Raw genomic sequence first — 23060 nt, forward strand, 5'->3', positions numbered from 1 at the left:
GCAGTTTGAAAACATGAAAATGCGAGTAGATCAATAAATAGGTACTGCTCCGGCAGGAAGGCAAGAGCGCTCCCTGAAGTGTGCTGTGTATTATACTATGAAAGCTCGTGGTGTTGTGTATTCCTTGGTCTTGAAGATTCCAGAGAACTCTGTTGTTTTTGTTGCAATAAATTAACACAATTGCCACTTTGGGAATTGCAGTAGTAAGAAGCACTATTGTGTCTTTTTATATTGCCATAGGAGACTGAGGGTTAATGCTCTGTCTTGAGGAGCTGTAGCAAGAAGTATCTTGATTCAGGTCTTTGTTTAATTTTCCTGGACTTTATGGGCAAGCATAAAACCTTGCATTAAGTCTCTTCTGCCTGCCCTCTTGTCACACTTGCTACTTGGTAATTTTGGGATCCTGACCAACTGCTGTGTCTTGTGTGGAATAGGAATACCACAGGAGTAGGAATGATGAGGCTCTCGAGATGTTGCTGAAATGAAGGCCTTAATATTTCTCCGCATTGGCTGTGCTAGCAGAGGTTGCTGGGACATGCGTTTCTACAATACTTGGAGAGCCAAGTGATTTTCACCCCAGACTCTGGTATAGGTATGAGAATTTTGGCTGAAGTGTTAGGGGTGAATTTTGCCTGTTCAGGGGTTTCTTGGGGATATTCAAAAGGAAAGTGCAATGGGTAGAAAATACTAAACTGTGAATATTCTCGTAGGCATATCTATAGGGCCTTCTGGGAAATACTAACATTCCTGTTCTGACCTCAGTTTTGATGTTTTCAAGGACATACATTAATTGGCCTAGGTAAGCCTGATGTACATTTAGAATACACATGTCATCCCCTTTTAATACCAGTAACCTGTTGGTTGGGCTGTTTTTTGTTTTGTTTTTTTTTTTTGGTTTTGTGGAAAATCAAGAGGCAAAGCGCTTAGAAAACACAGAGGAACTTGAAAATTGTCAGATGACAGAAGCAATATATAAGTTTGTATTGATGCTATTTTATTTATTGTTTTGATTTGTGGTTTTTAGTTTGTTTGTTTAGTATGGCATTGAATGTTTGCCACTTTTTGCTTGGAAACTGCCCAGAATCCCCTGGGGAGTTGGGGTGGGTTACAAATGGAGTATTATTATTATTATTATTATTATTATTATTATTATTGAGGCCCGGGTAACACAATGGGTTAAACCTTTGTGCCAGCAGGACTGAAGACTAACAGGTTGGAGGTTCAAAACCGGGGAGAGTGTTGATGAGTTCCCTCTGTCAGCTCCAGCTCCCCATGCGGTGACATGAGAGAAGCCTCCCACAAAGATGGTAAAATATCAAAACATCTGGGCATCCTCTGAGCAATGTCCTTGCAGACAGCCAATTCTGTCACAACAGAAGCGACTTGCAGTTTCTCAAATCACTCCTGACATCAACATCACCATCACCATCACCATCACCTTTATCATATTGTTTATACATGCATTTCCAAGTTATATTTCGGATTTTGTTTCTGGACCATCCAGGATGGGACACAGGAGTTGCAGTCTTGGGCTTGGTGGTGACTTCACAAAATTTGGCATGTCACAAACACAGGCTCTTGCATTTGGGCTTCCGTTGCTATTCAGCATTCAAGCTTTGATCTGACAAATGTTTTGGGGTTTTGTATTCATGTTAAGCACTTCAGATCTCAATATATTTTAAGCCTGAATAGGTTGCTAGCTGAAACTGCTGTTCTTGCCCTTCTGGTACACAGACATCAAGTTCAAGATGTCAGTGTTTTTATTCTGATGAGGTTGTCTTGTTTTCATCCAGTTACGTCTTATAATAGGGAAGCAGAAACTACAAAATGTTTTCGGGAGGATATAAGAACTGAGCATGTTGGGAGATGTTTCCCTCCTCTTTCCCAATGTATACCTGCCAGTATAGGAACATGATGTACCTAATCCAATATGCCAAACAGAGGGATGGTAACTCGATGTACAAAAGCAAACAGTTCTTGAGATTGCAAAGCTACTGGCAGAGGGACAGCTTTTCACCACTTGATCAACATGTCTAGTGTAGCCATTCAGTCTTCTGACATTTGTCCTAAAAGGCTGCTTGTTAACACCTTTCAGAGACAGGGATGGAAACTGACGTAGTGCAGATTCCTCAAGGCAATAAGGTGGCCTTAACATCATGTCACTAGAATAGATGGATGTTCTTCCCTTTACTGCTGTTGCTGCTCTGCTTAAATCTCTTTCTCAAGTTGTAGAAATTGGCAGCAGGCAGCCCTAGACCCAAAGCACAGTTTCCAAGGAGTAAACAAACTAGAATATCAAACGACCGGTTTGTAGGACCACAATGTTTTAACTGCAGTTTGCTCTTTTGCCCCAAATCAGTAATTACTGAGGAAATGTGTTGTTATAGGTCTTGTTGTTGTGTGTCTTCAACTAGTTTCTGAGATATAGTGGCCTTAAGGTGAATCTATCATAGGGATTTCTTGGTCAGATTTGTACAGAGGAGGATTATTTTTGCCTTCCTCTGATGCTGAGAGTATGTGACTTGCCCAAGGCCATCCAGTGGATTTCCATGGCTGAGCAGAAATTCAGGGCCCTTCCACACAGCCCTATATCTTAGAATATCAAAGTAGAAAATCCCACAATATCTGCTTTGAACTGGGTTATCTGAATCCACACTCAGATAATGTGGGATTTTCTGCATTGATATTCTGGGATATAGGACTGTGTGGGACTTAATGCCAGGAGAAAAACTTTACCTTTACCTGAGTGAGCTGGCTAGCAGAGGAGAGAGTGAAGACGCTTCCACACAGCCATATAACTCAGAATACCAAGGCAGAAAATCCCACAATATCTGCTTTGAACAGGGTTATCTGAGTCCACACTGCCATATATTCCAGTTCAAAGCAGAAGATGTGGGATTTATTCAGTTGTGTGGAAAGGGCCAGAGTTCACTATTTTTCCTCTGTAGACTCAGCACGGAAGCTAAACTAGCTGTTAGCTAGATGAGGGAAGTAGTTTTGGAAATTTTGCAACTTTTGTGGGCTTAATTTATAATGCTTCAGCAAACATACACATTGTGAGCAGGAACTGCAGAATCCCTGTATCCACAATGTGTGAAGTCATGGCAAAAACGTTTATTTGAAGATCTCTCCATCTCTCTCTGTGGCTTTGGTCAGGTTTTTCCTTAACCAAGAAGCCCAGGTCAAAAGGAAATTTATTTACCTCCGTCCAGTATTCCCCACCTGTTTGCCTCAAGGCCTCTGCCTCCATCCAGGGACATTTACACCTTTGGTGATCATGGTGGTTGCACATAGCACCTGATTACAAGTTGCGAGGAAGGCTCCCTTCCTTTGGGTGTGATCCCCTATTCTCTTTATTCTAATCAATACACATACACACCACTTCAAGTGCTTTGCAGGGACTAGATGCATACTTAACTTCTCTAAAGATCTCTTAGGGCCACACCCAGCATGATATCTCATTGTCTTCAAAGACAATGTCTTCTTTAAACCATCTCTGGGTATTCCTCACCTAAGAAAATCCTATGAAATCCTTGAGGTCACCATAAGATGACTTGGAGGCACACACATATACAGACAAACAGAAGAACTTTAAATGATGTGAGCTGCCCTCCTGCAGTCTCAAGTACTCTCGACTTTTATTTGTCATGATTTCACTTGAATGACTGCTTTTGATCTCCTCAGCTCACTGTGGGAGGGCACCTGTTGATGTGATGAAGATGTCGAGCAGCAACTTTCTGAGTTTTTCTTGTGGTTTCTACAGTAGCTGGCTGAATTGCTGATCTGGCTATTTGAAACTTCTTGGTTTCATTGTGGTTGCATATCGACACTTAGCCACCCTTTCGACATTACAGATATCAGTGCAGAGGTCCTTGGGGATAGGACCTCTTTGCAGGCCTGTCAGCCTGAGTTGGGCTGGAACAACAGATGTGAAGTTATATATCCACAATTGCGCATGCATAACTGATTTGCAAAAGGAGTTATCATCGGACGTGGTGAAAGATGTTGGCTTCCATGACTTTCTTGCAAAAAATATGCAGACACATTTTCTGTGTGTTCCTTGGAACCTCTTAACTATTAAAGGGACTTTTCTAGTGAGTACCAAATGATGGGGACAAACTATTGAATAGCATGTACCTTGAAAACTCCTTCTTTTCATTATGCACTCTCCAAAAACTAGGTGGTGTTCCTCCATTTACTGAAACTGCAGTTTCGCCCAATTCGCTATTGCTCTCTTTCTTTTAGCACAGTGGTTCCCAACATTTTTTTGACCAGGGACTACTTTGACCAGGGACCACTCTCCAACATTAGTAACAAAAGGATTCCAAATCAGTTTTTGGTCAACTTTAGATTTGGTTTGTTTATTTGGGGTGCTGATTCTGAAAATTTCATTGGATAGACCACATCAGCTCTAGTTTCTGATACAGAACATCTGCCATCCAGTAGTTGCCATCTGCTCACTAACAGAAAACCATATTTAATAAGCCTTGGCACTATAAGAGGATTTCACGAGACCAGTCACTCTCATTGCAACGCTGTAGTAACAGTGGGGGTCACAGACCATATTTTAGTTCTTGCGGACCGGTGGTAGTCCACGGACCACAGGTTGGGAACCACTGTTTTAGCATCATGAATAGAAAATGTACTCTGCCCTGCAGTCTCAAAAGGACTGTACTACAGGGGAACACTATGGTAGTACTGACATAGTTGTCACCAAATTTTGATGGCAGCAGTAACAGCATCATGGGAGACATGTGCCTTCAACAGACTATAAATTGCCTTTGAGTGTATGATTCAGTGGAAAGGCTGGGGTTGGGTGTGCAGGTCAGTGGAGCTTCACGAAGTTGTCAATTTTGCTATATTGTATATAGATACTTACCTGGTGTTGAGTCTCATTGAACTCTAGTGGGATTTGCTTCTGAGTAGACATGAAGACAAAATAAAGCAGAGGCTGGACAAAAGCTGTGCCTGTTTAATTCCCATGAGAGTTTTGCAGAGGGGTGTTTGTGACTCCAGAGACCCAGAGGTGCCAGGACTGAGGCTGCTGCCAGTTTCCCCTCCCTGTCATTTCCTTGTTGGCTTTCTTTGCTGGCTTACAGTCCCTCCTTCCCAGTGGCTTGGCAGCCCTGAACCTGGACATCAGAGAGGAGCAAGAATCTCATTATCTGGGGCCGGATTAGGGAGCAGGAGCCGCTCACAGCAAAGGGATTAGACGGAAAAGTGAATTTAATCCAGATCTTGGAGGTGGCTCATTATTTTTTTTACAAAAAAACAACCTTTCTCCTTCTGCCAGGAGGACCACGTGTGTGACAATGGAAAGATTTGGTTATGTTTTTTTAAAAAATCTGTCTAGAACCAAAGAGGAGGTTTATGTGAGAAGGTGGGCCTACAATGTAGATTCTCTCTCTCCCCCCCCCCCCCAAAAGCAGAATCATTCCCTGCTAGACTACTGGCTAAAAATTGGACATGTAACAAATATCTTAATTCAGAAGAAACATTTTTTCCAGCTGGAGGCTGAGCACCTAATGAGAGAAGTGACTGCCCTATTATGCCCAATGGCAGAACCTGTTCAGCAGCTGTTTGTCTCTTTGGCCCCTTCCACACAGCTGTGTGAAATCCACATTGATAATATGGCAATGTGGACTCAGATAACCCAGTTCAAAGCAGATATTGTGGAGTATCTGCCTTGATACTTTAGGTTATGTGGCTGTGTGGAAGGGCCCTTCATCTCCCTTTCTCTGCCTGCTTTCCCATTCAGTAATGGTAGTCTTCCATCTCCCTCCTCCTCCTCCCTGCCCCAACTCTAGTTAGACTCATAGATGTATTTGCCATGGCACTTTCTCCTCTTCTTCCTCAAAAAAGATCATAGGGGGAGGTATTGTGCTTGTGCTTGTGTGTGTGTGTGTGTGTGTGTGTGTGTCAGGAGTAACTTGAGAAACTGCAAGTCGCTTCTGGTGTGAGAGAATTGAATGTCTGCAAGGATGTTGCCCAGGGGATGTTTTGATGTTTTACCATTTTCATGGGAGGCTTCTCTCATGTCCCTGCATGGGGAGCTGGTGCTGACAGAGGGAGGTCATCCGCACTCTCCTCTGATTCAAACCTCCGACCTGTTGATCTTCAGTCCTGCCGGCACAAGGGTTTAACCCATTGTGCCATTGGAGGCTCCAGGTATTCTGCTTAATTCTGCTTAACCTCTCCTCTTGGTCTGGTTGGGGTGGTTAACTGATTTTGTTCACCATCTTCTTCAGCCAGGCCTATCTAACCAATACGCCCTGATTCATTTACTGATTAATCTCTCTGTACTTCCATTTTTTCTGCCTTGCAGTGGCAAGCATTAAAAAAAATAATGTTTGTGCCATTTTGGTAATGCACAATGTTCAGTTAATATCTTGAGAACAACAACAATTAAGTATTGTCTGGCATGCTGGAATCTGCTGAGAGTTTTATCCATAATGTTAGGCAGAAAGTTGTTGGTGTCCAACCAGCATGTTCAATTTGTGGCTCAGCAATCCCACTCCTTGGCCATTGTGCATGTTTCTATTCATGAATTAGGATATATTTCCGCATCCTTTGACTTCTTCTCATCAGTCAGGTGTGTTTTCAACTCTGTTTGCTGTGGCACAGAGCCATGGCAAATGCAGTTTCCTGGCAAGCATCCCTTTCTCTCTCCATGTGGTGGGAAATTCATTTGTTTCCCGAGTAAATTGTGGGGTTTTTTTTCTACATGCAGGCAAATGTATGTCTTTTAAGCCCTGAGTGCCTAAAGGGGAAGGGAAGCTGCTGAACCATGGGACAAGGAACTCTCCTTTTGGATGTTCCTCATTGAGTTACTAAGAAATGTGAGATGGAAGCCTTTGTTGGGGTGCATCTACATCAGGCATGGGCAAACTTTGGCCCTCCAGATGTTTTGGACTTCAGCTCCCACAATTCCTAACAGCCATGGCAGTTGAAGTTATGTCAAACTTCATTCATTCCACAATGTAGATTAGGCATGGGCAAACTTTGGCCCTCCAAGTGTTTTGAACTTCCACAATTCCTAATATCCTCCAAACCCCTTCCTTTTCCCTTTCTCTTAAGCAGCTGAGGGGGAAAAGGAAAGGGCATGAGACTGTTAGGAATTGTGGGAGTGGAAGTCCAAAACACCTGGAGGGCCAAAGTTTGTCCATGCCTGTTCTACAATGTGGACTGAATGGAGTTTGACACCACTTTAACTGCAATGGCTCAATGCTATAGAATAATGGGAGTTGTAGTTTCACACACTCTGTAGCGTTCCCTGCCAAATACTCCTGGTGCCTTCCCAAACTACAAATCTCATGATGCCTTAGCATTGAGCCATGGTAATTAAAATGGTGTCAAACTGCATTCATTATACAGTTTAGATGCATCCAATCAGAGGCATCCTGATTGGTGAAGACCACAAAGAAAATGAAAACACTTGGGGAACTTTGGCTCTACATACAGTCTGCTGGGATTTGGTTCTAAAACTCTTGTGGATGCCGACATCTACTTCTGAACACTGTAAAAAGGGAGAATAAAACCATGCTGTGTCTCACCTGCATGGGTGGAATTTATATGCCAAGTAGGGAGGACTAAAAAAAAAAAGAGATTTGATTGGATAAATAACCCTTCCTTTTCATTTCTACTTGCCTTTGTTCCTCGCAGGAGCTCAACACTCATCACCTTCCAAGAAGCCCAGGAATCGCAGCATCTTCCAGTCCCTGTTTTGTTGCGTTTGCCGTGACAACTCAGAGCCCATCCCTGTTAACAACAATGCCCCATTGCTGGTGGAGGAAAATGGGTCGGTGACCAAGGTAGGCATAACCCCCATCCAGCTGGCTGGCTGACTTCATAACCATTGAACCAAGATGTTGATTTTGCTTTGCAGCTTAGAGATGGATTCTTATATGTTCTCCAGGGTAGTAGATCCCTCTGGTTACCACAATTCCCGAGTGTTCAAAAAAGAGGCAGAAGAAAGAGCACTGTCCCCCCAACCCTGTGCCACTTCTCTCAGTTGATAATGTGTCTCCCTGTGGAATTATGATCATGTTTATTTGAGTCAGAATTCCTAAGCTCCTCGATGAGATGTTAATGTTGTCAGTGCCAAGGTTGGCACACCAGGCTAGAAATGGGAGAGAGCTTTCAAACCTTAATGGGCTCAGTCAAGTGGCATGGAGCCCAGCATACCTTGTGAGAGCTCGAGAACCTTGTAGCACACAGTCCAAATCACTGAATATGTATTAGTTACTCTTTTCATGGCACATTAATCAACCTCTTGTACTTGTAAGAAAGGTACTTAAATTCCGTGCCTGCAAGGTGTCCGTCTTGCAATCCAGGCATTCAAGGAGAAACCTTTACATTGTTGCAATACGCAAGCAAGCATAACTCTTCCTGATCACTTCGGCTCACCTGTTGTGTTCTGTCCAGTGTGCCATTTGCTTACCTGCCCTGGCCAGGTATACAATTGTATGCCATAGATGACAGGACTGAGGACTGAGCTTGCTTCTGTAAAGGTTTAACTTCCATGTTGTAGGTTTCACCCTGGACTTGCAGGTCTATTGGCATGGTGTGTTTTATTTAACCTGTATTTCTGTCTAGGGAGTAGTACCTTAATCTGACGTTTGGAATTTCAGAGTCTAGGGAAATTCATCTTTTGGACTACAACTAACAGGACACCCATCTGCTGGAGACATTAGTCAGTTACACAAAGTCTCCAGTTTTAAAATATTTCATCCTCTCACTCCTGACTTACCAAACTACCTTCCCAGGGCCTTGAACTGACATTTCTAACATTCTATTATCCAGTTGTTGTTGTTTCATGTCAGGAGCGACTTGAGAAACTGCAAGTCGCTTCTGGTGTGAGAGAATTGGCTGTCTGCAAGGATGTTGCCCAGGGGACGGCCAGATGTTTTACCATCCTCGTAGGAGGCTTCTCTCATGACCCCACATGGGGAGCTGGAGTTGACAGAGGGAGCTTATCCGCGTTCTCCCTAGATTTGAACCTCCAACTTGTTGGTCTTCAGATCCGCTGGCACAAGGGTTTAACCCCTTGCGCCACCCGGGGGGCTCCCTATTATTCAGTAAGGTGCTTTTACTTGATGTTGGCAAAAGATGGCTGAAGATACATCCCTGATAATTAATTGTAGTGCCTCTTTCATCCTGTTTTGTGTAGACCCAAGGCATGTGGCAAACTCATGTGGTTCCTGATTAGATTAGGCTGTTGATCAAGTCATGGAGATAACTGGGGCCTTAAATCACCCATGGCTGCTGAACTACCAGCTCCTCTTTAAGCTGGTAGTGAAAGTTAAGTGGATTTTAGAGCCACTTGATCCTTGTCACTGGTGCCCCCTGGTGTTCAGTTGTAGAACTACTAGCGCCTGCGTTTCATTGCAGGGCAAATTCTCCTGTCTCCTCCCCTTACTTTCCAGTGTAATCCAGCCCAACCCAAACACTTTCTGCTCCCACTTACATCACAGAATGGAAAATGAAACATGTTTGTGTGTGTATCTGTCACCAGGCCTTCCAGCTTGATGATTACTTGCTACCTAATAATTGCCCCATGGACTGATTATTGTTCTATAAGACTGATGTCAGGCGTCGCATCTCCCAGTACTGAGATGATACTTTGGGATCAGCAGAGGTTCAAAAGAGAGAGCATAACATTCATTGCAGCACCACAAGGAGAGATCCAGTGACCTCAACAACTCTCTTGTGTCCCATTTTTTTCAACCACCACTATCACTGCTATCCATGTGAGTTTCCTGCAGCTCAGGTGTCTCTTATGTGTGCAGGCATTCATTCATGTGCATGTATCTTTCTGCAGGCTACTGTCAGATACCTGCTGCCAGAAATCAAGCCTCACGATGCCAGCAAGATCTGTGTGGTCATTGACTTGGATGAGACGTTGGTACATAGCTCCTTTAAGGTCAGTCCATTCCCCAAACACCCCATCATATATGTATGAGAATATGTACACATACACTGTCCCCTTTCCTCTATACATAGGTTCTATAAAATTATTTATCTGTTTATTTGTTTCTGCCTGTTTGAAAAAGAATGGCGGACCACCTTTCCATCATTCCAGCTTTTCTCAACTTGGGTCCTGCCTGGGAGTGTTGGATTCCAACTCCCATTGTCCCAGACCATGCTGATGTGGGAGGCTGGGGGTTCCTCCAAGGCCTTCAGCCTCCTCTGCCAAGGAGTGCTGGTACCTCACCAGACTACAACTCCCAGGATGCCAGAGCAGTGAGTCATGACAAGTGTGTGCCACTTCAGTGTGCTATTTAAGTGGTGTCACACTGCAGTAATTCTACAGTGTGGAAGTCCAGCTCAATGAACATTCACGTTCTTCCCACCAAGTAGATTTCAGGTTCAGTTAAGAACCTGGAAAAAGACTTGTTTTTTAAAAGGCAGAAAAGGGAGAGAAGCACCAGCAGAGCAAGAAACAAATACCTAAATTGGCAGCAGCTGGCAAAGGTAAATTGTAGTACTGTATGTACTCGAATATAAGCTGACCCAAATATAAGCCGAGGTATCTAATTTTACCACAAAAAACTGGGAAAATGTATTGACTTAAGTATAAACCAAGGGTGGGAAATGCAGCAGCTACTGGTAAACTTCAAAACAAAAATAGATACCAATAAAATTACATTAATTGAGGCATCAGTAGCTTAACTATTTTTGAATATTTACATAAAACTGCAATTTAAGATAAGACTGTCCAACTCTGATTAAACCATTATTCTAATCTTCAGTGTAAATGTATCCTTCCAATAATAATAATAGATAGAATAAAATAATAAATGTAATAAAAACATAGTAAAGTAATGGAAATGCAATAATAACAATAATAGAGCAACATAATGAATGTAATAATAATAATAATAGAGTAAAATAATGGAAATGTAATAATAACAATAATAGAGTAAAATAATGTAATAAAATAATAAATAGAGTAAAATAATAAATGTACGTAGTAATAATAATAGAGTAAAATGATATATGTAATAATAATAATAGAGGAAAATAATGTAAATGTAATAATAACAATAAATAGAGTAAAATAATTAATGTAATAATAATAATAATAATGACAGAGTAAAATAATAACTTTGATTCAAGTATAAGGGAGGCTTTTTCAGCCTAAAAATTGAAGAAAAACTTGGCTTATACTCAAGTATATACAGTATCTTGATTATGTTTTTATCATGCCCATCAGGAAATTTTTAGCCTTAACTGCTGCTGAGTTAAATTTGAGGAACAACTTTCATAAAACTACATCAGCTGTAGTACCTTTTGGTTTGTTTATTAGATTGGGAGCAAAAGAGTAACCAGGCTTCTTCATTACTTATTGGAAATTGTCTCAACCTCCTTCATTCCAGATGTTTAGACGTCCTATAATGCTTGACTACTAGTCATGCTGAATGGGCCTGATGGGAGTTTTAGTCCAAAATATCTGATGTTGGGAAAGATTGAGTCACTGAGCAAACAAATGAATGTGATTTATGGGGCTGGTGGTGGGAGAAAGGCCTATTCTCTTTCTCTACTTTCTCAGACAGAATTGTTCATTGTCCAGAGAAGTTAAATCTAAGGGGTGACTCACAAGTACAATTCACCCTCCACATTTACTGGGGTTAGAAATGCAGGATTCCCACAAAAGTGGGAAAATGTGGGTAAAAAGCTACTAGGTTTTTTTTTTACCTGAGGGGATACTTCTCTGGGAATCTCTATGTCTTCCAGTGAAACTTTATGGTCAATAACCAGTTGAAATTGACTGTATAGTTTCACTGGAAGACTGAAAATCTGTAGAAAGACTGTATTAATCAAATCCATGAATAATCAAGTCCACAGAAGTCAAGCCTGCAATACAGGTATAATAAATACATTTAGTCAGGTGTGGGAATTATGCAGTTTTCTAGCTGTATATTGTCGAAGGCTTTCATGGCCAGAATCACTGGATTGTGGTAGATTTTTCAGGATATATGGCCATGTTCTAGTAGCATTCGCTCCTGATGTTTCACCTGCATCTATGGCAAGCATCCTCAGAGGTTGTGAGGTCGCGCAATATCTAAGGATGCTTGCCATAGATGCAGGCGAAACATCAGGAGAGAAGACTACTACAACATGGCCATATAGCCCAAAAAACCTACAACAACCCAGTCTTGGGTTGACAAACCTTCCAGATTTGGGCATGCAAACTGGAGAAATGGCTTCTTGGCTAATTCATCTCCTGGCCTCAAGCAAGATGGAGAACCTGTGGAGTTTGCCATTCTTATAAACTTGAGTTGCATAACAGCTTAAGCACAATTCTATATGGATGTCTGTATCTTCACAGGGTAATCAGCCTGTATGGTTTCATTTTCCCTACTCATGGAATTGGAAAAAAAGAATATTTTTCAGGGTTTCCCCCTTTTTCCCTGCTGAGTTGTACTTTATCCCTTAGTGGAAAGCCAAGAGAATCTATTACATTCATTCCAAAAATAGCAGTTCAGATTACACGCTCCCTTTTCAGCTGCTTGGTATCCCAGTTGCCCTCAACTCTTTTAAAAATTGCACAGAGAGGCTTGTTCTAAAACTCTACAAAGAAGGATCCAACTCTAGGCAGTTCCTTCTGCCAGGGCTGCGAGAGCCAGGAGCAGCTGGCATGACTGGGACCCTGGCAGAGAGAAAGGGGAAAGCAGTGGCATGGCTTACTTACATGCTTACTTACATGCAAGGCAGAAGCCTAATACCAGCCTTATTTCAGGACCTAGGAAAACTACTTTTTTGGAATACAACACCCCTAATCCTCTATCCCCACACCCAACCCCCCGGTGGCGCAGTGGGTTAAACCACAGAGCTGCTGAACTTGCTGACTGAAAGGTCGCAGGTTCGAATCCGGGGAGTGGGGTGAGCTCCCGTTGTTACCGCCAGCTTCTGCCAACCTAGCAGTTCGAAAGCATGCAAGTGTGAGTAGATCAATAGGTATTGCTCTGGCAGGAAGGTAACGGCACTCCATGCAGTCATGCCAGCCATATGAGCTTGGGGGTGTCTACAGCTCTTTGGCTTAGAAATGGAGATGAGCACCAACCCCCCAGCGTCAGACACGAGTAAACTTAATGTCAGGGGAAAACCTTTACCTTTACTAATCCTTTATCCATCATGGCCATGTTAGCTAGGAGATTCTAGGAGCTTAAATGGGTAACTTTCCAAACCCATCCTTTCCCCAGAAACTATATGAAGCTGCTGCCGAAGTAACCCAGTTGGGTAAGAATTAGTGAGATGCATGATGTAGTAGAGGGAGGTGGGGAAAACTGAAAAACCCTGTTGTGCTCTGACCTAATAACTCTCTTGTATCTTCTCCAGCCAGTGAACAATGCAGATTTCATCATCCCTGTGGAGATTGATGGGGTCATGCACCAGGTATGGTGGAACCACAAGGATGAGCATAATGGGAGGAGAGGGATAATGGTCATTGCTGGTGCGTTTGGCTATGCTATCCTGATCTGGTAATGCTTGAATTACCAAATGGTATAGACCTATAACGCAGTGCTCAAAGGAATTGGAATGACTTCACCTGAACAGAGGCTGAACGTCCACAACTTCTTCTGTTCTCCAGTACATGCTGTGAATATTGTTTTTATGTAACAGGTCTGTGGCCAGTTTCAAGTAATCCAGGATAGGCTGTGGGTACTGATGTCAGCCTGTTCTTGATTACTTGGCCTTGGAGGCAGCCAGCGGCATCTTTCAGGACAGCTATACTAGCTGCATGCATCAACCTCTGAAGAGGAACTTGACCTGCCGAGCACATCTCCTCATGTCCCTTGACTGGTTTCCAGGTTGTCCCCTCCCAGCCAAGAACTGCAGCAACTCAAATGGGATGTGGATTGCCCCCTGTTGAAATGTAGGAAGCAGAGGAATCCTTTAAGACAAGAAACCCTTGCCCATGCATCAGTCACAGTGTGGTTGGTGGAAGCAAGATAGCCTATAAAACTAGCTTTTGGTATGAGTTTCAAGAAATGTATTTATGTTTCACATAACCAACCCCAGTCAGCAGTGCGGCAACAGTATTTTAGACCTCCTGACAGTTTCCGAAAGCATTCACATGTAAAGAGTGCTACAGTAATCCGATTGAGATGTGGATGGTCTGGGATTTGACTTGTTTGCATACCAACCTCTGCCCTCCATAAATCTCTCTCCACACTTTCCCTTCCTCTTCCCAGGTGTATGTACTAAAGCGGCCCCATGTGGATGAGTTCCTCCGGCGGATGGGCGAGCTCTTTGAATGTGTGCTCTTCACTGCTAGTCTAGCAAAGGTGATTCTCTTTAAGTGTTGGTAATAAAGATAGTGGGGCATACTAGTGAGATACTAGGGTGAATAGTAGAGCTGTGCAAAATTTTGGATGTGTTTGTAAGTCGTTACCATTTTGGCGGAATTGCATACATATAACTCAACTTTCGAACCTGGACACACACACGTGCACATGGCTGAACCCAAACAGAATAAAACAGCCATTATCAAAATTCCAGAAAAGTTTGTTTATTTTCATAAGTCTCCATGTTTCAGCTTGTTTTGCAAATGCAAGCAAACTCTCCTGGGAGGTGCAGCCAAACTTGCTCCTCCACAAGAGAAAGGAGAAGCAAGGAGACAGAGCCCAGCTGGCATTTGACTTTAAATCTCCTGATACGCTGCAGTGTCACCATTCTGAGAGGGAGATTGAGCTATCTAAGGAGCTTCATTTGTCCGTTCTCCAATGCTTTTGCAGTTTTTAATGCTACTGTCCTAGCAGCCAGCCAGCCACAGTCGAGGATCCCTTTAGGATCATTTTCTTTGCATGTGTGGGTTTTCCGTTTACTAAGGATTCATTTTTTATTTGGAAACTAATTAGAATTTTTCCCTTAGGATTTCTTTAAAATTAATTAATACTTCTACAAAGATCATTCTTTCCTTTTTTTTCTGGGAATTAAATCCTCCCTTGCCAGGCATAAAGCATAGTGCAATGGTTCCCAACCTGTGAGTCCCCAGATGTTGTGGCCTTCAACTCCCAGAAATCTTAACAGCTGGTAAACTGGCTTGGATTTCTGGGAGTTGTAGGCCAAAACACCTGGGGACCCACAAGTTCAGAACCACAGACATAGTGCCATATTAATATTTTTTGATCTATTAATAGTTCCAATGTTTTTGGATCTATTAATAGTTCTACCAACTTCTTCCTTTCCTCCTTTGCCATATTAAAAGTATATTTAGTTCAATTAATAATTCTACCAACCCCTTCCTTTCCTTTTCCTGGGAAGAAAATACTCCCTTACCTGGCATAAAGCATAATGCCATATTAATAATATTTTTGGGTCAATTAATAATTCTACCAACTTCTTCCATTGCCACAAAAGGATGGAATAATGAAACGAAATAATAACAAAATTTCATAATTTTGGATTCGAAACAAACTGTCCCATTTTTTTGAAACACATAACAAAATGGTGGCCACACGGATTTCGGATTTCAAAATTGATTTCTGACGTTTCGCACACCTCCAGTAAACAAGCAGGCCATACCAGGGAAGGGGTGAATGCCCAGGTTCCCTATGCATTTACACACCTGGGTTTTTACGTGGTTGACAATCCAACCACATCATGAACTCAGAACAGGCCCAGAAACCTGTCTGCCTGCAGTTTTCATCCACTGGTGACAAGTTGCTTCCATAGTGGGTCAATTAATCTGTTCTGGGTCTTACACAAAACTGTAAAGGAGGCACCCACTGTAATGGGAATCTAATCTCTAGATGGTTTAGGGAATGGGGATCTACTAACTCACTGATCTCTAGCTTCTGACTCCAAATAGCAGCAACAAAATAATATTCTCACTTAAATTAAGAGAGATGAAATGAAATGGGTTTGCCACAATCACCAATGGACATTTGTGCAAAACAACCGTGGGCAAAACAAAATTCTGGTGGTGAAAATTGTGCTTAGAAGAACCCTGTTGATCTTCTTCACTTGACTCTGGTTGGTAGTTCTTGGAACTATAGGAAAAAGCTGAATGAATAAGTCTGAAATCTGACCACATTTGCAGTCCTCCCCTCTTCTTGGACCTTGATAGGAGACCAATGAAAAAATCTTGGGAAGAACTACCTTTACCTGCTAGGTTGAGAGAAACTATAGGGAATATTAGACATTGGGGGAAAGAAGGAAGAATGGTGCATAATATAATGTAGAGCTCTCTCTCTCTCTGCTCCACTCTATTTACATTTCATGAGTGTAGTCAGGTTGCGTTCTGTCTCACCACAACCATGACATCTTTCATCCCACACCCAGTATGCCGATCCTGTGGCTGACCTGCTGGACAAGTGGGGGGCTTTTAGGTCCCGCCTCTTCCGCGAGTCTTGTGTCTTCCACCGTGGCAACTACGTCAAGGATCTCAGCCGTCTTGGACGGGACCTGACACGGATCATCATAGTGGACAATTCCCCTGCTTCCTATGTCTTCCACCCTGATAATGCTGTGAGTAGCACCTGGAGAGCAGTAGAGAACTTTATTCCTATGGGGTGCAAAGGTAGGGCTGGCAGTTTTTGCTTGGGAGGCTCACTTCAGACAGAAAATGCATTCATCTCTGGAGGGCAACTGTTGTTTATAGAGAAGCTGCTGATAAGCCACTCCTCACATTGAAAGAGAGGCAGCTGCTTGTGGGCAAGTCTTCTAGCTTCCTAGCCAAAAGTGACATCAGTTGAAGCCATATCTTTCCTACAGAGAGCCATCAACCTTCTCACCTGTCCCTTCCTTCCATTCTCACAGGTGCCTGTGGCTTCGTGGTTTGACAACATGGCTGACACGGAGCTTCTTGACCTGTTGCCATTCTTTGAGAGACTGAGCAAAGTGGACAACGTGTATACAGTGCTAAAACAGCACCGGACTAGTAGCTAGTGACTGCAGGGAGAAGGGCTTTGGGCAGGGGGCGGAGGGGTGCGTGCCCATCTCCGTTGCTTTTTTCTTTGGAGCAGGGCAGCCTGCTCCCCCCAGCCTACCCCCTTGGCAGCCTCAGCAAGCATTGCAAGCACAGGACACCCTGAAGGGGACAGCAGAGAGCACTTATCCCATGGGGCACCAGGACAAGGCCCCTCAGTGTCTGAGTGTGACCTTGAACCCCAAGAGGAAAAATCCTCAGTGCAGTGTTTTAATGGTTCCCCCTCCCCTTCGTATTATAGGGTGTGGGGACCAGGACCTCAGCCCAGTTTCCCCCTTTGTATCACATGGGACCAAAAAGTGGTCTTTTCCCCTCCATCTAAGGTGGACATCAGAACTGTGCCTCACTCCCTGTTCCACAGGTTGGGGATACTGCATACAGATGCGTGAAAGGTACCCACTACATCTCATCATTATTCTCATCTCTTTCCAGCTTCTTTATAGGTGTTGTCCTAGATTTCTTGAAAGGGAGGCTATAGATGCCTCTACCATGCTATTGATTGTGGTTATTGATCGACTAAAAAGGCCACATATCCAAGAGGAGTTGGAGGAAGCAGAACTCATTCAAGGAACAGAGGGCCAAAAAGGACATAGAGGTAGAGGATTGAAGGTTTAGAACAGTGATTCCCAAAGTGGGTGTTACCACCCCCTGGTGGGTGCTGAAGCGATCTGGGGGGCGCGATAATGGCCACTGGTGCATTTGGGGGTGATGAATAACTGTAAGGGGGCGGTGAAAGCATAAAAGAAAGAAGATTTAGAAAAAATGATTTCCAGGGGCTAGGCCAAATAAGTTTGTGAACCACGGGTTTAGAAGGACTTAGCTGCATCTATAGAGGAGACCGATTCCAGCTTCATCAAAAGGCTCACCTGATGGTTTGGGCCTGAAGTTTGAGGACTGTATCTTCCTCAAACTGAAGCTTAATTTGTAAAGCTGTCTACAGCTATTATAAATCAGTTATTCCTCTTGGGATATATGCAGTATATTGTTCCCCCTTGAAATATTTCCTTTTATAGAGGAAGTTTTCATAACCATTTCCAACTGGGAGCCAGGGAGTGAGATCTAGAGGTTTACCTGGCTTTCTGTCACTAGCAGAGCACAGGAGATGTTCCAGCAGGAGAAGGGAAGGTGGTTCCATTGTCTACCAAGATTGTCTGTTTGCCAGATTGAGCTTGGAGGATGCCTTCAGAAATAGGAGACTGGCCTCTCTAGTGGATAAAACACCCTAGAGGCCTTAAGTAGCTCAATCTCAGCTTTCCAGTTAACTGGAGGCAAAGACCCAAGCTGGTTCTGTGATTGGTTTAAGAAAAGACAGATAGTTTGTGATATGAAACACTAGTTATGAGGAAGGATATGTTGAGGATAAGGGAGATAAGATGGACCTGAGACAGTTCTTGAGGTGGTTTGCAGCAGGCTTGAAAATGGTTAAGAAGAAAGTCAGTACTGATGGTAGCTCTAACGAGGGATGATCATATCTAATGCTGCATTGGGCATCTTCTCACAGTCCAGATATTGTGTGACTCTTGTTTTCATGAAAAGCACAGTGAACATAGGTTTATGCTGGCTTGGGCTCATAGGAGTATTGGGGGGGGGGGGGAATAGATTGACCACTCCAAATCTAGAACAACCAACTTTGATCTGGAATAAATTCTTAAAAGAGAATTTATTCTCTTTTAAAGAGATTGCTTTGTAGGACCCGAGGATGTCACACTCTAATTGTCCTCATTGTAAGCTTCTCCATATTCCACAGCAGTCTTTAACTTCTATTGCAGCTTCTCTCGGAGATATTTTCTTCAGTTACCTTAACTCTGCCCTCCTGACAAGTGTGACCAGAAGTCATGGTTGTATAGGGCTGGACAGGACCAGGGGGTAGTAGGATTAGCTCTTCTTCTGCTCAAGTAGGTTTTCTTGTTATTCTATTGTGCCTTCAGACCCCACCACCATCCTGCTGGGATTGGATCCAGAACCTGAAAAGCAACTGTTGCTTGTGGGATGTACTTAAAACTCTGGATTTATAGGATATGTGGGGGAAATGTGCCTTTTAAAGAGGTGGTCAAACTCTTGGCGTCATTGAGAGAAGATGTATGTTGTGTGGGTGGTGTTGATGGGTGAGGACTAGCTTTGAGAATAGTCCAGCTGCTTCAGGTTCCCAAAATCAAGATGACTGTTCATTGGTTAGCCAAGTTTCTTCCCCACCTCTCACTTTAAAGACCCTTGAGTCAGTGTGGAACTGTTTTGGTCTTCAGCCCAGTTCCTTCTGTAAACTATGGATGTTGCCTTGGATTTCTCTCCAGTGCCACTTTGAACACCTTGCATTTGCCTTACAATATGTCTTCTCTGATTTTTTTTTTGTATATATATACAAAGTCCTTGTGCCTTTTACTCTTGTTCTTGGCTGTTTTGTTAAAAGAATGTGATGCCACAGATCTTAAGAGCCTTAGCCGATGTCCGGTGGGAATGTTTCAGGAATGTGGCTCTCAGCAGAGGCTTGTTCAGTGGTTGGTGAATGCAGAGCACAAGAAGGGCCACATTGAATCTTGCCACAAGGGAACCGTTGAGTTGGCCTTTGTGGCACAGAACAATGTGACACTTAAACCTTAGTTATTGACTATTGCAATGCATCAGGAATAGTTGAAGTACTTAATGGCTGCCGGACTAGACATAACCACGCAGGTCCATTTAGAAAAGTAGTCCATGTCTCTTACTGTGGATAGAAATCTCTTTTATGGAGGATTACATTCTCTCACAGCTACTGCTGGATCTATCCTTAATGAATGTATAGTGCCTAGTTTTTAAAATACACCAAACTCCTTTGATAATGAGAACTGCTGGTGACTCATGATTCTTTTTAAACTATTGTTTTAAAATATTTAAATACTGTGTTTTTAAAATACTTTCAATAGAACAATAAAACCATCACTGCCCCCCTCCCTTTTTAAAAATCTCCTGAATTCCCCCCATTTCCAAATTCCAAGCATTGCTGAGGAAAAAGAGGAAAACGAACAGAAAAGTCACCAGAGAGAAAGTAAAGAGGCTTTTTAGGAAAGTCTTCCATTATTTTATCTTTTCTGGCATAGATAGGGCATTTGTTGCTAGATAGATATATGGAAAATCCATAGTCACTCTTAGGAATTCAGTCTTTGCAAATTCCTCTATGAAATGTTCAGATCTGCACCTTCTGGGCTGATGTGTAGAACCACAGCATAGCTCTCCAATGCGTTTTTCATTACTCAGAATGTTGTGACACATTTCTTAGCAGTTTAATCATGTTGAAATACACACTTAATATGCATTTTCAAACAGCCTTTTAAAAAATCACTGTCAAACAGAAATCAATTACAAGTAAGGATTAAAATATGTTATAGCAATATAGGATGTGTAAATAGTCCCTTAGTCTCTCCATAGTGTTTTTTAATCTAGTCGATATCATTAACAAATTCAAGCAAACTACAGAGCCTTTTCTGGCACCTTAAAAACTAACTTACATGGGTTGTTGTAGGTTTTTTGGGCTATATGTCCAGTTCTAGAAGCATTCTCTCCTGATGTTTTGCCTGCATCTATGGCAGGCATCCCCAATTTTCCTAATTTCCAACAGACCTCACAACCTCTGAGGATGTCTGCCATAGATGTAAGAGAGAAAACTTCAAGAACATGGCCATATAGCCCGAAAAACATACAACAACCCAGTGATTCTGGCCATGAAAGCCTTCGACAATACTTTTTACTTACATGGTCTTGCTGCAGCACACTGAGCATCCATTATGGGGATGAGCAAATTTGTCTCCAGTCCTTTGCACATTTATCTGTTAGCAAGTTCTTTGGACTTGTCTCAGAGTAAATGTACACTGGATTACTCTGAACGTATCCCTTGCATTTCTTGGTTAATTGTCTGTCTTTCAACATGGTGCAAACACCCATCTGTATCCACCTAGCATTTTCCATTGGAGTAGTTAAATTATGCCATTTGAAATACATCAGCTCCTACCTGGGGCCCCATATGCTTTGTACCATGGTGCAAGAGGTAACCGTTGGTTCCCTGCACAGAACATCCAGGGATTGCTCCATCCCGGCAGCCCTTTCCATAGAAGTTGCAAATCACTTGTAATCCACTCTAGCTTCCAACCAACGAATTGCTCTGTTTTTGAGATTCCTCCAGACAAGCCTTTTGTTTGAGAAAGTTCTTTTAAATAATTTACAGAATGCACAAAGAAGAATTTCTAACTGAGTGTATTTTACATAAATGATGTATAATGTGTATATATTTTAAGTAAAAAAAAATGGGGCGAGAGAAACCAATGGGATGGGTGGACAAAGCTGTATTTTTAACAATGTTCCTGGGAGATGGTTTACTATTTTGTGTGTGTGTGTGTGGCTGATTTTCATTATTTCTGGTATAAAAAATGGGATGGAAATGATTTTGTCTTTTGAGTTGACACCACCTTTGGAGGGTGGGCATGTTTCCCTTTACCAAATGCCGCTGTTTTCCCCAAACCCATGAATCATACATCCACTGAGGCAAAGGAATGTAAGTGTCCCATATGATATTCACTAGTCTTAAATAACTTAGAGTTTATCAAGGATTGAAAATTGGACACCATGAAACATTTTAATTTTTCTGCATCAGATAATGGAATCCCAGGAGCTGCTCCTTCCTTTCCTTCCTTTCTCAATACATAAAAGGTAAAAGTTTCCCCTTGATATTAAGTCTCTTTATGTCCAACTCGGGGAGGGGGGGTGCTCAACTCCATTTCTAAGCTGAAGAACCAGCATTGTCTGTAGACTCCTCCATGTGGCCAGCATAATTGCATGGAGTGCCATTACCATCCTGCCAAAGCGGTACCTATTGGTCTGCTCACATTTGCATGTTTTTGAACTTCTAGGTTGGCAGAAGCTGGGGCTAACAACAGAAGCTCACCCTGCTCCCTCCGCTGACCTATTGGTCAGCAAGTTCAGCAGCTCAGCAGTTTAACCCACTGCACCACCGAGGGCTCTCAATACATACCTTTCGCTATTTCTGTCCACCCACCCCTTCTCTCCCATTTTCAGTTCCTAGTGGATGTTTGGAGCAGCTCAGTTTGATGTGTGCCATCTGAAATCCTACCTGATTCACCATATATTTTGTATCATATTTCTATCCAATCAATCAATCAATCATTTTCTTTATGCCCAACCCCCCCCCCCCCCAAAAGGCTGGGTCTCAGTCCTCAAGAGTAATATTTGCTAAGCAAAAGCAAGTCAAACCCATCCCTAGAGAGAAGCCGTTCTCTCTCAGAGAGAGATTGTCTTCCCATCTTCATCAAAATAACCCTCTCCCTTACTAAGTGAGGTAAGGAGTGCAAATTCAGTGCTGGTGACCAAATCTGAATTCTCTCACACAGTATTGAAAAACTCAGTACTTTATTGGAAAGGTCAGTGCTGACCACCTTCTCAGTGCCAACTTGAAAGTGCTGTAAGTTTTCAACTAGACATGCCAATGCAAATGCAACTCAATGCTTACATTGCCTTTCTGTGTTTTGGGGAGGCAGAGGAAGGCAACACTTCCCCTACCACAAGCCTGTATTAAGGTTACTAGCCTGTAATGCCTAGTTTCTCCCCAGCAGTTGTATATGGAGAAGGAGTTGTTCCCCTCTGGTTTCTGTATAAACTTTTGCTGTGTATGTGTTGACCACAAGCTGATTTTTAACTGTGGAAGAGAGGGGAGGGGGGATAATCACAGATTACAAGTGCCTTCTCATGTGATTCAAACTGTAAAAATAATCTTTAAAGAAAAACAGTACAAACAGTAAGAACCGTCTCTGCCTTTTTGTGTAGCATAAAGCGTAAATGGTTGTTGCTGTGTTGGTGGCTCATAAGAAGAAATTAAAAACAGGTAAGACAATTTATCTATCTTAATTCATCTACAAACATCAGAACTACACACGTTTGCTCACACACCCTGTTGATCAACTGTCCTGTGTAGACATTAGAAGCTCTCTGAAGAACTAACAATATGTTTATAGGAACTAAATAGATTGTGACTTAGGATCTTTGTTGTTGTTTTAATGTCAGGAGTAACTTGAGAAACTACAAGTTGCTTCTGGTGTGAGAGAATTGGCTGTCTGCAAGGACGTTGCCCTGGGGATGCCCG

At 42.6% G+C, this 23060-nt stretch overlaps 1 protein-coding gene across 1 annotated transcript in view; it reads left to right on the top strand.

Moving 5' to 3' along the window:
- CTDSP1 (CTD small phosphatase 1) overlaps positions 1-22722 on the top strand; it is a 44522-nt gene extending 21800 nt beyond the window's left edge. Inside the window, exons 2-7 of the mRNA XM_060773519.2 lie at positions 7663-7811; positions 9821-9922; positions 13342-13398; positions 14199-14291; positions 16291-16476; positions 16768-22722. Of these exons, the coding sequence (XP_060629502.2) occupies positions 7663-7811; positions 9821-9922; positions 13342-13398; positions 14199-14291; positions 16291-16476; positions 16768-16896 (716 nt within the window). The 3' untranslated portion in view covers positions 16897-22722. The remainder of the gene's footprint in view (positions 1-7662; positions 7812-9820; positions 9923-13341; positions 13399-14198; positions 14292-16290; positions 16477-16767) is intronic.
- Positions 22723-23060: the final 338 nt, after the last annotated feature.

The sequence above is a fragment of the Anolis sagrei genome, chromosome 1 (genome assembly GCF_037176765.1).
Source record: "Anolis sagrei isolate rAnoSag1 chromosome 1, rAnoSag1.mat, whole genome shotgun sequence".
Classification (NCBI taxonomy): domain Eukaryota; kingdom Metazoa; phylum Chordata; class Lepidosauria; order Squamata; family Dactyloidae; genus Anolis; species Anolis sagrei.